Raw genomic sequence first — 17282 nt, 5'->3', positions numbered from 1 at the left:
TGGCTCAATGACATGAGGTACGCTACGAGAGCTCACCAGTTCACTCTGACTGCGTGTGACTGTCATGTTGACACCAAACAGCAGTCAGGTAGTAGGAAGCAAGAGAAGCACGTACGTGCCGTGTGTATATGCGGCAGGTGACGGTGAAGGTCTTAATCGGAGTCTGCACTTTCTCTTAAGAAGGTAAGTGCTCAAGTAAGTGCATCTCCGTGCCAATATCGCCACCGCACCAGCCGTAAGTGGTATTAATACTCAGAACTAATAGCTCATCTATACTAACACTAAGTCTTGGTCATCACGGTGCACAAGTCCACGCGTCGGCAGCACGGGCCAGCACACAACATGCCGACGCAGCTGTCCATTGCGTAGCTGCAACGTTCGTGTGCCATTGTGGAGTTCCGCAGGATCTGCACTCATCCGCACATCGTATATCACACTCCCACTTGAACACGGCGATCTAACGCGTAGTCGACGTGACACTTGCACCCAAAATAGCAGCATGTGTCCGCAGTAGTAACCGCACTCCCACTTGCCCAGCACCCTCCGTCAAAGCTAGCAGTTGTTCAACCACTCGCGTATTAGCAATCCTCTTGGCTTCTTGTAGCCATAGCGTCTTCTACTTGATGAAAACCTGAACGTAGGTGTTGTCGTCACAGAAGTAGCCAACCGTCGCAGCCGTTCAAGCCTCAGCATTGCCGTCAGCAGTCACAGCAGGTAGCACCTTCATCGCCTTACGAAAGCGAGCAAGCTTCACAGCTCCCAACGCTTTCGTCATGATATCTGCAACCATGTTCTTGGTTCCGATGTGCGTCACTGCCATGCGCTTCAGCTCGATATTCCTTCTTCCCATGTGATACTTGTTTTCAATATGCTTTGGTTTGGAGAGCTTGCCAGGTTTAGCGCTCAACGAGATAGCACCCTCATTGTCACCAAGCATAAGAGGCATCGGATGCAACCAAGCCAACTCTTTGCATAAGTCTTGTAGCCACAGAATGTCCTTTGCAGCTTCGGACATGGCCACATATTCCGCCTCACAGGTACTCATTGCATCGATCTCCTGTTTCCTAGAAGCATACGAGATCACATTCCCGTCAATCATTGTCACGTAGCCGCTAATCAGCATCAGAGTAGATCGTCAGCTCAACCGACTTTCCTTGCTTCACATTCATCACCAAGCCGTAAACCGCAAATAACGGAGCACGCGTTTGGCTTGTACATAGTGTATATGGTCGTAGCAGGCTAGGCATTTCCCCAAGTGACGCACAGCATGTGCGATATCTGGCCTTGATGCATTAACCAGATACTGCAACGATCCGACCAGCTCGTGGTAAGGTAGGTACTCCGTAGTCTTAGGGATCTCCGCTTTGGATGGCGACGTTGATTCAGGTGTCACACATCCGTTGCATGTTGTCATGTGATAGTCCTTCAAGACGTCCGTACTGCTGCTGTCGAGTAGATAATTTGTCGCCTCGGGCCGATCAATCTGGATTTCAATACCCAGCAGGTACTTTACAGTTTCCATATGTGTCAGCTCAAATGACTCCTTAAGCATGGCAGCAACCTTGGCGCAATGCTGGGGTGGTCCCATTAGTAGTAGATCACCTACATAGACCGTCAAGAGCATCTTGACTTCACCATTTTCTATCAGAATGTACAATCCGAAGTCAGAGTCCGCACGTTCAAACCTAATTGCCATCAGCTTGGCATGTAACGTTTTGTTCCAGATGCTGGGTGCTTGCTTCGGCCCGTACAGGCTCCGCAGGAGCTTGCACACAAGTTCAGGGCCTTCAGTCTGGAATCCGGGAGGATGTTTCATGAAGGTCTCTTCAGAGAGGTCACCGTACAGAAAAGCTATTTTCACATCTTACTGCAGTACGTCCCAGTCTCGTTGTACCGCATAGTAGATAACTGCCCGAATGGTTTCAAACCTGATAACTGGAGCGAACGTTCCAGAGTAGCTCACCCCTCGCTGTTGCTTGTGTCCATGAATCACTAGCCGAGCTTTGTATCTGGCTACGCGTCCTCGTTCATCACGCTTCACAGCAAAGACCCAGCGGCACGTGATCACCTTCACCTGCTTTGCCACCGACCGCGAAACGAGCTTCCACGCGTTGTGCCCTTCCAGGATTTGTGTTCGGAAAGCATTGCTGCCCTCCCCTGCAGCCACTGCCTGCTGGATCGAGCTTGTTTGTATGTGTTCGGAATGTCAATATCTTCTGCAGTAGCCCGCACATGGCCTACCACATAGTCAAGTAGCCGCACGTTTGGTCTCTGCGTCCTACGTGGGCGCTTCAAACATGGTTCTACCGGTGGCTCCTGAATCTCAAATCCAGTGGACTGCACACCTGTTTGCTCACCTCGATGCCGCACACCACGCTTGCGGGTCCTCTTCTTCTTCTTGGTTGGTGTCACTACTACTTCACTGGTAGCACGTATCACAGTACAAGTCGGTCGTTGACTCGCTGGACACTCACCGCGTGAGTTTGGGTTTATTATTTGCCCAGTCCTACTAGAGCAATCAGCCTATTCCCCACTGGAGTTCGCACGTTTTCTCCCACTTGACATCGGTGCCGGTTGCACCGCATCCGATGTCACATCGGTCACATTTGCAGCTCCCACTGGCTTCCTACTCGGCATCAGCAGCTGCAAGCTCGCAGATGGGTGCTCAGCCCCGCCTTGAATGTAGGTGTCCATAGTGGTCTTAATCCGATCAATAGGCACGCTGGTCGGCGCATGGTGAATGTAATTGTTCTCCTGTAATTGACGCACGCATGTCCCTTGTGCTGTAAAACGCTCGTGGAAGCGCGAGCTGCCGCCTCGCGCAGTTATTACTTGACACGTAAGCAGATCAAGGAATTTGTTCCCTTTTGCGTTGCACTGTAGCCAAGCAGAAGGCTCAAACGGGATCTCGGCTGGGGCTTCTCTTTACGTTGTCGAGACTCTGGTAGAATACGCACCCAGGCAAGGCAGACCCAAGTACGTAGCACACTGAAGTCGGTTGCTACACCTTTTAGCTTCTCGTGTGGCGACACAAGTCCCAGAGGCTTCGGAGGTAGCCACCGCGTGCAATAACCCTTCACCCTATAGCATGTTTGGTAGCTGTGCTGCTGTCAACATCGCTCTCATGCTGGGCAATACCACATCGTTTGCTCGTTCAGCCACTCCATTCTCTTGAGGAGAGTAGGATTTCGTCGTCTGCAAGACGATGCCTTCGTGGTGGCAGTAGTCACTCAGAGCTGTATTACCGAATTCTCCTCCCTGGTCCGAGTGCAGGCGCTGTACTGAGTACTTCGGATACTGTGTCGTTAGCTCACACAGGAGCTTGATCCGAAATGCAGCGGACTCTCCTTTCTGTCGCAGCAGAAATGCCCACTTGTATCGTGACACTTCGTCGTTCACAAGCAGAAACATGGTGGCACCACTGGCAGTTTCTTCATAAATGGAGCATACATCCATCACTAGAATGGACAGCGGCTACAAGTCCTGCCTGGCCCACCGCGCATAATGCATCCTTGGCGCTTTACTCGAATGCACGCAACACAGTCGTAGGTAGACAGGGAACCCTTATTCATCTTAACACCAAGGTCGATCTTGTTGCTCAGCAACTTTACTGTCTCCATGCTCATGTGTCCAAAGCGCTGGTGAAGCACCTTCATCATGTCATTGGTATCGTCTTGCGGCTTCTGCACAGCGTTCACCAGCTTGCCAGGTACATGTGCAGCACGTAGTCGGTAGATGTTTTCATGCATGTCGAAATTTAGCGTAATTCCAGTCTTGTATAGCCATGCACTGCGCTGGTCATCAGAGATCTCAACCTTAAATTGTCCAGTCATCTGCATATATTCAAGGCTGATAATGTTCACCCGAGAAGTCGGGCTATACACCTCGTCATCCAGCAGTCGTTCCTCAAAGTTTCCGGTTTCCTGGTTGAGCACACGCAGGAGCACAGACCCGCACAGAGATGCGCGTTCAGAAGTACCGTTAGCGAAATCGAAACGACCAGGCTGTCCCTGAGAGAGAAACGTAAACAAAGCAAGATCATTGTAAATATTAGCTTGGGACCTAGAGTCGAGAATCCACTCAACTTGGCTCTTGCTCCTCTGCATACCTCTGTTTTTGACCACTTCTTGACTCACTGCTACGGTCACGGTAGCCACGGCTGCGTGGCGACACATCGCGTTCACGACCCCGCTCAAAATGATCGCACCCTCTAGGACCTCGCTGCGGCATCGGCCCACGACGGTCAAAAGAATATTGGGGCTGTTGCCACGGTCGTGGAGATTATGGCGGTCCACGTGGTGGAGAACGACCACGCCAATCGTTGGATCGTCCATGATAGCGACCACCATAGTAGTCATCACGTTGCGTCCACACACGTCCTTCTTCGTATCCTCCGCCATAGTAGCCAGAACCGTAGCCTCTACTACCATCGTAGCGACGCTGGTTCTCGAAACGCAGCCCAAATCGGTCATCCCCAGGCGTAGAAGGGCCCATTCGTGACCCACCTTCAAGATGCCTCAGCTCCAACCCTGGTCCACGCGAGTGTCAACATCGTTCGCCATCTCAGCGCTGCTGGTGACCTGGAGGCCCGCTCGACTTTTCTTCCTCGTCACCGCTTGCTGGCGTTGTTGGTGAATACACAGGAGATACCGGCGGTTTGGTAGTACTGGTCTCGGGCACAGCTTGCACCGATCCCACGAACGACTGCACTCTTCTCTTGGAGGTTGCAGGCTTCTTTTGCTCCAGCTCCGGCTTAAGTGGCTTTCCAGTGACTTCCGTACACTCTGCATACCAATGGCCCATTTCACCACAATTCCCGCACTTGTTACGTGCTTTCTTCTTGGCGATTTCCTCAGTCTTCGAAGCAGCTCGCTTCTTCTTATTGGTGCTCTTCTTGTTGACTGCATTAACGGTCGCAGCTCGTCAGGTTTCAGGCGATCCCTGTAGACTGGCCACCTGCAGTCGAGCTTGCTCCGCCTGTCGCAGGCGACGCGTAGCATCGGCACGTGTCAATGTGTGTCTGTCGTTCTTGCTACACCATTCAGTGTGTTGCTCTGCAAGCTCTCTGAAGTCACGCTGAGAGCTGGAGATCAGGAGACTTGCGTGTTCCCACTCATCCATTCCACCGTTGGCCTGCTTATAACGCCGAACCAACTCCTCACTCACAGTTACATACTGATCCACCGTCTCACCGGGCTTCAGCTCTCGGTTGAGTAGGTCACGCAGGATGTAGTCGGGGTTAATTCCATCACCTCGTGTGAAGTAGGCCACAATCCGGCCCCAAAGTAAAGACGGAGCTTCCATCTCTTCTCTGACTTCGTCAACCTTGAAGAGGTCTCGTAGGTTCATGTCAAGAGACAAAGCCATAGCCGTGAATGCCATCACACGCCGCGTGTCGTACCAGCGATAATACTTGGGGTTCACGTAGCCAAGCTGCGAGTCGTACCTCTCGCTCTCGTACGGTATCGCGTCAAGCTCGTACAGCGGGAACCGCAAGGTCACCTCGCTTCTCCACCGCGCGAGCTCCTCCTTGACATCCTTCCGCTTGGGCAGCACCACCTCCTTGCCGATCATCTTACTGGTCGCGTCCACGAGCTCAGCGTCGTTGTACCGTGTTCTCAGCCTGTTGTCCAGCATGCTTTTACCGTGTGAAGATGCTCGGCTCTCTCTGTCGTCCACGTGTCTGGCTTCGCTCTCGTCAGGCTCACTCGGCTCGCTGGGCTCGCTCGGGTCTTCCTGGGCCCCTGGAGGCTGCGCCGTAGCTTGTGGTCTCTGCTCGACTCTTTGGCTATTTTCTGGACTGCCAGGGGGGGGCTCTCTCACTTGCACGAACATTATTGACCAATCGACGGTGTGCAGCTTGTAATAGTAGGGTCAAAAGAGAAACGCCGTTCGGAATGTCCGCAAGTTCACGTATAAAGTCTACAAGTTGCTCTTGAGACGTCATCGTTTCGGCATTAAGACTTTCACTTGCATTTTTTGCCGCACTTGCTTTCTCTCTTGGGCTCATAACCTGAGGTAAGTTACGAGAGCTCACCAGTTCACTCTGACTCCGTGTGACTGTCATGTTGACACCAAACAGCAGTCAGGTAGTAGGAAGCAAGAGAAGCACGTACGTGCCGTGTGTATATGCGGCAGGTGACGGTGAAGGTCTTAATCGGAGTCTGCACTTTCTCTTAAGAAGGCAAGTGCTCAAGTAAGTGCAGCTCCGTGCCAATATCTCCACCGCACCAGCAGTAAGTGGTATTAGTACTCAGCACTAATAGCTCATCTATTCTAACACTAAGTCTTGGTCATCACGGTGCACAAGTCCACGCGTCGGCAGCGCGAGCCAGCACACAACAGGCCGAAGCAGTCGTCCATTGCGTAGCTGCAACGTTCGTGTGCCATTGTGGAGATCCGCAGGATATGCACTCATCCGCACATCGTATTTCAAATGACATCCCAAAAATAATACACCTGGTTGAAACAGAAATATTTTTAAGCTTCGCCGTTGTAAAAAAAAGGTTATTTAAATGGGATTCTCACTGGTCACTTTTTGAAGCCGTTTTAAAAAAATAGTGACATAAGAATATTTTATTTGACGCTTTCCCAAAGCAAAGTTGGGCAAAACGTTTTAAGGTTTACGATCGTTAAACAATGTCCTTCACTGTACTATCCAAACAGCAAGGACAAGTCAAAGATACCCTACTATCAGTTTACGGACCCGGCTTGACTCTCGACCTCTCGATTGCTTGAAGATCCGTGTTTTGGTTCTAAGAGGTCAAACGATCTATTTTGGGTACGAAGTGGTGCATTCATTTACATATGGGTACGCACGAATTCGTTCAAAGAGAGAATACCATCACATTTTTCTGTGATATAAGAAATGAAACAGGAGATAACAGGTGTACCAAATTATAGAAGACTGAAGAAACATCAAAGCGAGTTTTAACTGATGAATCTCATTAAAAGCTAGGGATATTCCTTTGGTCGAGTACCGTTTCTGGATTAAAATAAAGATAACAGTAACTTATTTTCAAAAATGTATACGTGAGATCGTAATTTAAAGGAGGGGATGTATATCTACGATGAATTTCTAAATGCCTACATAAAGCTAACATGGCTTTTAAGCTGTTGGAAGTAGAACATCCAAGAGCTACCAGCCCAATCCTCTAGTTTCCAGACGTACGCATCTTCCTCAAATAGCGTAATGTGATTTAAAACAGGGTACCATTTCTAATTTTTTACAGAACGGCTTCTCGTGCAGGGAGGAGTGAAAACAAGAAAATGAAGACGTCCTCCAAATGCTACAGAACGGTAGCTATTCATAAGACAGGTCACTTTTCAATTTGCCAAGAACGGCGAAGCTTCCTCTATTCCGTCATACTCCTAAAAAAAAAGGTATAATCTTCTAGCTGGCTTGTGAAACCGAATTGGCTCGCTAAATGCTGCATGGTCAGCACGATGTACGCTTTACTGTTCTATTATAATTATTATAAGATTAGCCTGTGCAGTGTACAGGCCTTGGTCGTGTTCTTATGAACCGCAGTGGGAACAATAATGACCAGTTTCGCGGGAAATACTACACGGATCATAAGTCTATGGATCAATTCAGCGACTATAGTATTACTACATCCGTAGGTTTGGAATAACAAATAATATAGCGGAGCGAAAAATACTTGCAAACTAACAACCTCAAAGAATACCCCATCCTTACTCCCAAAATGGAAAATATACTAGAGCTTCGCGGAGGCTGAGAGCATGGATTGTAGATTCAATTTTGCACTACAGTAAAACCTACCTACCTGATGTGACCCGTGGACGACTCCTCTATCAGGTATAGCAGTATATCATGTTACTCAGGTCGTCTTCAGTACAAAGGTCATTGTTAGAGTTAGAGAGTCTGTATAAGGCGCCAATACCAACGTATATGAACGAGGTGAGGAAGCATGCCGGCTTAGGGAAGCAAAACATGCAAATGTACTTCGCCGTGCGTTCCAGGCCTAACGTGGACGCACACAGGCATATCATACTGAAACTGTGTAAATGGATTTAAGCATGTAAGTCTCTCCTGGACTCATGAATAAGCAATCATTTGTTAGCTATGAAACTCCAGGTCATTCAACGCTTCTTCGCCTATATGTAATACATGTACAGTATACATATGTAGACCGCCCATGTTGGCAAAGAAAGGTTAAAATAACTTGTTTGTTAACGTCCTGCTTAACATGGAAAATGGACCACCACTCAGAAAACCAAATTTTGTCATGTAAACACAGAAATTTCTGTCTCCCTCAGAATCCGATGAATTCAGTTTTCCAGGTCCAGAATGTTGGTAATCTGAGCGAGGGTTTTTCAATTGTTGCGAGGTTTTTCATTTCTCAAAACAAAACGGCGCTGCCCACTTCGTAAGAGCAGTGGCATCAAGCAACAGAGGTCAAAGAGGCGGCAACAAACAAACACAAACAGCGTAACACGACGCAGAGTGGGGGATAAATAGCAGGACAGGGCAGTGGCGGTCCAAGTGAGCGATTTTTCGGCTTGAAAAAGCGCTTTTTCTCTTCGCTTTTTTATCACGTCCGGGGGAGATTGTCCCGCTGGACCTGAACGACGATGCTCGAGGAGACAGGCGGCGACGTCAAGGGACATTCATTCACCGGACGCTGCTGGGGCGAGTGCCTAGGCTCGAAAGGCGAGCTGTGTGGCGAATGTCGAAGGGAGCAGGAACAGGCCGCAGCGCTGGAGAAGCAAGTGGAGTGCTTCGATTTTGGCGGTCTGGGGCCGCCGCCGCCGTGTCCGACGTTATGTCGACAGGAGGCGACGGACTTTACAGCAGCGAGAGAGAGGAAACGGGCAGATTTCTCTGGACAGGGGCTTGGTCAACAGACTCAGCTCAGTGTGTCCAGAGTAAACAGGAGGTTGCCCACGCCAGTCGCGGACCATTGTTCGTTGATGATGTAAGCAGTGAAGATGTGGAGAGTAGTGGGAGTATAGTATTTGGCGAAAGGCTCGGGGAGGAGCAACTGAGTGTTAAGTTAGCGACTGACTGGCGGCTTCCATGGCATGAAATGAAATAAGCTCGCCAAGCAACTCAAACGTCATCTTGATACTACGTAGTAGTAGACATGGCGGGTGTACATCGAGATGCTCGCACTTAAACGCATATAAATTATTTTATCTTGAAGGAGACGCGTGACATTGCGTTGGGTGGTTACAAACATTCATGCAACTGTAGTCACTAGTGGCGTCAACGCCTTGTGTTTGTATCGGTTGCTGTGATGAGCAGGACAATTGATGGTGGCAATCATCGTCTTGCCACTGTATCGATGGAAACAGGGCCACGACCCTTGTATTTAAGCTCAAGGCATAGCGAAAGAATGTTGCTTCGTGGGAAGCTTGCAGCATTTTACCGAGCTGTCGGCAAAATTGATTTGCAAGTGTGCTAAGAATCATGAAAAATCATGGTCCATGGCTCGCGCTTCAAGATAAACCCTCTGGGTTTTATCAGCTGGTATTTTAATGTTAAGAACTGCCTTGTTCATTTGTTTACAGTAAGTAGGGATAGATAAGTTGCTCGTGTCGAGAGTTAAAAGGCTTTTTAACCCAACGGGCCGGACTCTCCGAAGAGGAACAAGAAGAGTTCTCGTGGAAGTTGCTCCTGGCACGGACAAGTGTAGTAGTCGACGATGGGGCAGGAAGTTGCGAGTTGCAGCAAATTCTCAATGAACCGCTGCACGGCCTTGGTTCGTTGACGTTGAGAAAGCACCAAGCTCAGCACCGAGCCCGGCAGCGAAGCTCCAAGCAGCAGGGTACGGCTTACTTCGCTGCAGAACGAGCAGGCCATGGAGTGATGGGATGATGTGCACGTCTCGTAAAGATCGTCTCGGAGCTCAACGAAGTCGCTGAAGGTTTTCTGAGTGTGGGCATCCAAACGTTGGGCATTCTTGAGCGTGGTGGGGATGTGAGATCTTGACTGCGACGGCGTGTACACGTCGATGACGTAGCTACCGTTGGCAGCGGACACCAGGACGCAGCGGATCTGCTTGAGCTTGGTCACAGTCTGCATGTGACGCGAATATCGCTCTGGCAACGGGTTCATCGGAGTGAGCCGCGCGAGACCGCCGACAACGTCGTCGCTTGATTGTTGCAAGAGGCTCATGCTCGCGAGGAATTTCTAAAGTGAGAAGTTGCTTGCTCTGCAACTTTCAGTTCAGAGGTGATGCCATAAATTTCGGCCTGTCTCGTACCTGAATGCGCACTGAATGCGAAAGGGTCCGGTGCTTTGCCACGAAAGGTCAAAAAGGTCAAAACGTATCTTCCGATTGCGCATTTCATTCCTCTTTGTTGCCAATGTACATGTAGACCTCGACTTGCAGTGCTCCGTTGATTATCGAGTTGGTGGCTCTAGCGCTAGCTTTCCTGCCACAAGAAGCTGGGCTACGCACCAGTTCTTTTACCTGACGAACTATAATAGTCATGTGCTTTGAGAAATTATACGGCTCCTGTCTCATCACCTCCAGTGTTTCCGGTTCGATCACCTATTAACCCTTTCGTAGCTTAAAATATTAAAGTTTTCCTCAAGTACGAAACAGCTTTCCAAGTAATCGGTTTTATTTAGTCAACATGATAAGAGAAAGTTGTATAGCTGTCGCGGTAGCTTTTCTTGACACGGACAAGCTTCCAAGTCGATTACAGGACACGCAACAGCAAGCTGTAGTAAAGACTCAATAAATCGCTACACTGCCCTCATTCGCTGACGTTGTGGCAGCATCCAGCATCCAGGTCGTCAGTACACCAGGAAGCACGGCTCCAAAGAGCAAATAGCGGGTCACTTCACTGCAGAATCTGCAGTTCATGTACAGGTGGGGTCCGGTATGACAGGCCTCGTATAGCTCGTCTCGCAACTTCACAAAATCAGCAAATTGCTTTGCCACGTGGACCTCAGGTCGGCTGAAAAGTGCAGTTACTTGCCTTCCTTTTGAGTCGCTGTTAACATGCTTTATCGTCGTAGGGATGCGAGTTGTGGACTGCGACGCAGTGTACACATCAATGACGTAGCTGTTGCCAATACTTCGAGATACTTGCACCTGGCGGATCTGCTTGAGTTTGGTCAGGATCTTCATGTGACGAGAGTACCGCTCTGGCATCAGGTTGATGGGTGTAAGGCGCGCAAGATTTCCAGTCACCACATTGGGACACGATTGTTGCGGGACGTTTGCCATGGAGGATAACGCGTTAATTTAAAAATGAACCTCAACCAGTCCTTCAGAACACAGACTGCGGATGACCATTCGAGAATGCTCCACCAATTAACGCCTCTTTTCGGTCTTGCGTCGGCTTTGCTTGCCCTGTCTCGTGCCTGAATGCGAAGACCCAAAGCTGAATGCAAACTGATGTTTTGACAGGCGGCGCTTCGTCGAGGGAATAGTGGCCAGCCATTTGCTGCCACAAGAACGTGTTTGCTTCAGTTTTGTCGCTTAAGATTCACTTCACTTAGAGCGCTGTCCGAATAGAAAAAGTGATTAATTTTCCCCCGACAACTTTTTTTCTGCGAAGAAAAAATGAGGCCAAATAAATCGTCGCATGTCCAAATGAGAAATTGGCTCCGCCAAATTTATTCCACCAAACCTATTTCAATTCATACAATCATTTTGATAGGTTGTTTCCCTTGCACTTCAATTCCGCACGCGCATTGCTGAAAGAAGACGGCCAGCTGGAGCACGCTATGTCTACGCAGGAGTGCAGCAACGCTTTGGCAAGTGAAGAGACCCCTCCAATTGCAGGCTTATCTGAAAGCCTCGTGGTGATCCGTGGGAAGGAAATGGATCCAGTGCTGTGGTCTGAAGCCTCCGGGGAAGACTCTCAGCAATCGTCAAGCGAAGCTACTGAAGCCCCACCGACAAAGAAAGCTCGACTGGCCTCCGATCAAGTTAACGTGAGAGCATCACATACGAGCATCCCGACCAAGAAGAAGGCTGTTTCCAAGAAGAAGACCGCCCACAAGAAGACGAAGAAGGCAGCTCCCAAGAAGAGCGCTCCTGCTAAGAAGACATCCGCTCCGAAGAAATCTAAGACCTCAGCCCCACCAATGCGCTGGACGGTCGCGCTGACAGCGCTAGCAATCGAGACTCGCTACAAATACCCGCGTGTGCTGAAGAAATCTGCAGTGTCGACAGCAGACACGAAGATGATGCGTGCAAAGTGGGAAGCCACGGTCCACACATTTCAGGTCAACGAAATGGTCTCCTTCCTCGTCGTCCATGCCATCAGCAGCTTCATCAAAATCTCCACGCAGCTGTGTCATTCCAGCGTAGCGAGAGGCACTGTAGTCTGCGAGTTGGCTCCGTGTTGATGAGCTACTCGACAATCTTCTCTCGCCACCACCATCTATGCTGAACAAAAGTGGTATGTCTTCCTTGTCGGAATCCGTACACCCCAGGACAGCCCCTAGTTCCCTTGCCAGCGTTGTATTTGCTTCATAGTTGCTGTTTTCTAGCACAATGACGGCATCATCCCAGTTAAAGCAAGCATCGAGTAGGATCACGACGATTAGACGCACCAGAGTCAATGGCCATCGGCATCACACCCTCCGCGACGCTCTCCGTGACGCCCTCCGCGACGCTTGTGTGTAAATGCACGCTTTGCTCCGCGCAGAAAGCTTCCTCCATTCCGCACTCGACTCGTCACTTCAACACTAAATGTTGTGCCGCAATATCATTCAGTTTGTATGCAGAGAAATGAAGTAAAATGATAGGTCAATAATGGTGTAGCTCTCTGCTATTGGTTGCGATGGCAGCAACTCGTCCTAGCCATTCAAGAAGAAAGAGGCCGCGTGCCCCATCACTAAGATAGGTGAAGCCGAGGGATGTAATGGAGAGATGGCCGATGCCATCTCACTTCCAAAACTGACGGCCTAGATCAACAACTACCTACAGCTGTACGCAACATTTCAAGTACTCCGATGTCCACCGATGCTAAGTCTGGCGGTGGACTCGAGAAGTTTAAGGGCAAGTCGTACACAATGTGGAAAGACAAGCTTTTGACGCACGTCAATCAACTCGACCATCAGTACCAACGCAAGCAGCTGGAAAAGGGCCAGCCTGAAGCGAAGGTGCTCATGGCGGACTTCCTGCGGGGATGTCCGGACAAGCCACCATCACCGACCAATACTATGGATGAGCAAGAGGCGCTCTCTATCAGATGGGACATGATGCACTGGATGAGAGGAAGAGGAGACCTTCAGAACCTCCTCAACCAAGTCCTCCCAGACTTCTTCCTAAACACGTTGCCGGACGTGGTGTCCTCAATGGACCCCAGCGAAGTGATTCGGCTCCTGGAAAAGGATTTCGGTCAGGGTGACGCGGCTGGCCTCATCGACTTGATGAGAGCCTGGGCTAAGTTGACACGCGGCCCATGGCGCGACTTAAGGTCGCTGTTCGCGCAACTGAAGAAGGCTAAGAACGAAATCAATAGAAAGACAAAGAAGCTGTTCGATGAGGAAATGGTGACAGAGTCCTGGGTGTGTGTCGAGGTCCTCTCACAGCTGCCTAGCGAGTTCTGGGCCTCTTCGATCTCGCTGAAGAAGGGCGATTTCAATATCGATCAGGTCGAGAGCGCACTGCGCAAGATATTTGGAGACAAGTCCAAGAAAGAGGTGGGTCTTATGGATAAGTCCCACCCGATCACCATCAACAACGTGCGGGTGAATGGTGGGCAAAAGCGAAAAATGGGTGGCAATGAGGGTGGCAAGTGCTTCTACTGCCTACAGACGGGACACTTCAAGGCGAATTGCCCGACTATGGCTGCCGACAGGGACCCCAACCGTTCAGGTGGACCCCTCTTCCGCACCGACGTTAACACGGCACCAGGTGCTAAGAAGGCCAAAAAGGGCAGGACGACCGCTATCAACACGATCACAGCGGTTGTGAGGGACGGCAAGACGCACGTCAACAAGGACGGAAAGACGCTGTTGGAGGAGTGCATGGAGGATGAGGCTATGGACGACATTGAGAGGTTAAACCCAGCCCTCCATGAGGATTTTGAGGACATGGGTAACTCAACCCAGACCCCAAATGAGGCTCATCAAGATATGGACCAACTCGAAGATGAGGTACGTAAACAAAATGCATCGTACTTAAAAACGTTAAAGCGGTTAACTGTAACCGATGATATGTGGGTGGTCGACACTGGTGCAGGCCGAGCTATAACATCAGACAGAAGCTGGTTTACTGGGAAGCTCCGACCTGGCCAGAATACCGTGTTCACTTACGGTAATGGAACTGTTTCACACAGCTCTCTTAAAGGATCAATAAAACTTAGCGTTTTGACTCCAAAAGGAAGATTAAGTGATATATCATTGACAGATATTTCGTTTGACCGACAGTGTGATAGCAACTTACTCAGTTCATATTACCTTGCTCGGCACGGTTATAGACACCTACAGTCTAAATCAGGTGATTTTCTGTTCTTTTTAGGAAAGAACTTTAAATTGCTGTTTGCAGCTGTGGCAATAGGCGGAGTCTACTACTTACCGAGCGCGAAACCAGCTAGAAAGAGTGCTTTTAATGCTCCACTAAGCAAAGTTGGAGACATACTAAAGGAATGGCATCTGAGATTAGGCCATGTGGGCAAAGAACGCCTAATTAGAAGCATGAGCAATCAGAAACTAAAGGGGTTACCTAACCTCTCTTACTCAGAACTCAAGAAAGTTTCATTCTTTTGTAGTACATGCGCCTCAATGAAGGATCGCAGAATGTCCTACAGGAATTTGATAGGAAACAAATCAACAGAGCCATTGCACACTCTGCACATGGACTCTACTGGAAGGTTGAGGGTTAATGGACTGTATGGTTCCTTCGGTTATCGGTATGCCCTTGCAGTGGTAGATGATGCCACTGCCTATAAGTGGTATTTTGCAGTAAAATCCTTGAAAGAGGTTCGAGGCAAAATCCGGACCCTCTTAAAACAGTTGGAAGTACAGTTTCCCTTATTTAAGGTTCGCAGAATTAGGACAGACGGTGGGACTGAGTTCTTAAAACAGTGAGGTTTCTAAACTGTGTTCTAAACTCGGTCTAGATTTCCAAAGCTCTAACGTCGAATCCCAAGAAGAAAATGGGAGTGCTGAAAGAGCACATCAAACCATGATGGCTGGTGTGCGCTGTGCACTTCGAGGGGCCAATATGCCAGCAAAGTGGTGGCCCGAAGCTCTACTCTATATTGTCGATATTACAAACCGACTACCTATGGCGAGGCTCGGGATGAAAACCCCGTATGAGCTGTTACATCGGAAACAACCCAGGGGTAAAGCATTTAGGATCTGGGGCTCAAAGTGTTTCGCACATGTTCCTAAATCAAAAAGGAAGGACCCAAAGCTGGGTGATAGGGCAATTGAGTGCAAGCTTTTGGGACTTTCACCAAAATACAAAGGGTACCGTCTTCTTGATGTGAAGGCGAACAAGTATCTTATAGCGAGAGATGTGAAGTTTAGTTTGACTGGTACAGAGGCTATGATCAGACGCTCGTTTCCCAATGAGGACTCCAGCATTGATCACGAAGAGGTACATGCTATCGGTCAGCTAGGCAAACAACCAAGAGGCACAGTTGCAGGTGAAGTGCCGGCTGACGAAAGCTCAGAACCGGTCACTGACCCACCGACATCCCGACTAGTGGGAGATAAGCGACAGGCTACCAGTGACGTCCGTCGATCAAAACGGCAGCGAACACGCAACGTAAGGCTTAGTGACTACGTGACCCAGATAAATCTTGTAGCGTCAGATAAGCCGGACAGAATCCCTGTTCCGGAATCGATCAAGGAAGCGCGACTAAGTCCTTACGCTAAACAGTGGGAGTCTGCAATCAAAGCAGAATATGATGCCCTTTTGAGTAATAATACATGGGAACTTGTACCATTACCTAATGGACGCAGAGCCCTTGGGTGCCACTGGCTGTTTGATGTCAAGTACCATGCAGATGGGTCTGTTGACCGCTTTAAGGCTAGGCTGGTTGTTCAGGGTAACACACAGCTATATGGCATCGACTACAAGGAGGTATTCGCTCCCGTGGCCCGCTATGAGTCTTTGCGGGTGCTGTTGGCATTGGCCACAATTCTAGGACTGGAGCTACACCAAATGGATGTATCTACAGCCTTTCTAAATGGTATCCTACATGAAAGTATCTATATGAGGCAGCCATTGGGATTTCGTCATGGCACTGGGCACCTTGTATGTAGGTTGAAGAAAAGCCTGTATGGGTTAAAACAGGCACCCAGAATCTGTTCTAAATGAGTTTCTTACCAGCTTAGGATTTTCTAAGATGCAAGAAAGAACATTGCTTGTATCTAAAGCGGTGGGATATCAAAGGGATTGAACATATTCTGATCATATGCGTTTATGTTGACGACCTGACAATTGCGGGCTCACATCTGAGCTCGATCAGCGATCTGAAGGCTAAACTGTCTGCAAAGTTTACAATGAAAGACTTGGGCGAGTTGCATTACCTGCTAAAAATGGAGATCAAAAGAGATTCACAAAAGAAAACACTCAGAATCTCACAGCAGAAGTACATCAACGATCTTCTGGTAAAGTATCAAATGCGAGACTGTAGTACAGAACCCACACCACAAGCGAAAAGTGTTATATTAGAAAAGGAAAAGGATATGAACCCAGAACAGATAGCGGCCCAACCATTCGATTACAGAGGTTTAGTGGGTTCACTGATGTATCTTGTCCGAGGTACTAGACCTGATATTGCTAATGCTGTAAGAGAGCTTAGTAAATATCTATCTTGCTATAATAAGACCCATTGGAGGGCGGCTCAGCGAGTACTAAAGTACCTGAAAGGAACGTCGAAGTATGGCATTGAGTACAATGGAAATAGTACCACAAAGTTAGAGCTATACACAGACGCGAGATTCGCGAATGCATCTGAAGGAAGGAAGTCAATCACAGGATATGTATCAATACTTGCTGGTGCATGCATCTCTTGGAAAAGTATTAAGCAAGATTGTATTAGTATTCATACAGCATAATCTGAAATAGTAGCCGCCAGTGAAGGTGTTCGAGAGGCGATGTGGTTGAGGCTACTATTGAAAGAATTAGGCTACGGCCAAGTACTGCCCACCCAATGCTGGTGTGATAATACTGCCGCAATAAGTATCATTAAGGATCCTTGCAGTCACTCATCTACCAAGCACATTGATATCAGGCATCTGTATGCCCGTGACAAACATGAGGACAAAAGTATCATTGTGAATTACTGTAGCACCAACGACATGGTGGCTGATGCCCTTACGAAGCCATTAA

The 17282-nt window shown here is 48.9% G+C and overlaps 3 protein-coding genes across 3 annotated transcripts; 1 reads left to right on the top strand and 2 right to left on the bottom strand.

Annotated features, from left to right (window-relative positions):
• Nucleotides 1-8402: 8402 nt before the first annotated feature.
• Nucleotides 8403-9130, top strand: PITG_07543 (uncharacterized protein; the record flags this gene model as incomplete). The annotated part of the gene is made up of 1 exon (XM_002904484.1): nt 8403-9130. One exon carries the CDS (start codon nt 8596-8598, stop codon nt 8941-8943), a length of 348 nt encoding a protein of 115 aa, XP_002904530.1.
• A 450-nt stretch (nt 9131-9580) lies between these two features.
• On the bottom strand, nt 9581-10081 carry PITG_07542 (uncharacterized protein; the record flags this gene model as incomplete). Its single annotated transcript, XM_002904483.1, has 2 exons — nt 9581-9895; nt 9974-10081. 2 exons carry the CDS (start codon nt 10079-10081, stop codon nt 9581-9583), a joined length of 423 nt encoding a protein of 140 aa, XP_002904529.1.
• A 519-nt stretch (nt 10082-10600) lies between these two features.
• PITG_07541 (uncharacterized protein) lies at nt 10601-11129 on the bottom strand (the record flags this gene model as incomplete). The annotated part of the gene is made up of 2 exons (XM_002904482.1): nt 10601-10717; nt 10788-11129. The coding sequence occupies 2 exons, from the start codon at nt 11127-11129 to the stop codon at nt 10601-10603; spliced, it is 459 nt and encodes a 152-aa protein (XP_002904528.1).
• Between the last annotated feature and the right edge of the window lie 6153 nt (nt 11130-17282).

Source organism: Phytophthora infestans, genomic scaffold, assembly GCF_000142945.1.
Source record: "Phytophthora infestans T30-4 supercont1.11 genomic scaffold, whole genome shotgun sequence".
Lineage (NCBI taxonomy): Eukaryota > Oomycota > Peronosporomycetes > Peronosporales > Peronosporaceae > Phytophthora > Phytophthora infestans.
Note: the sequence above shows the minus strand (reverse complement) of the source record. Positions and strands in the feature narration are given on the sequence as shown.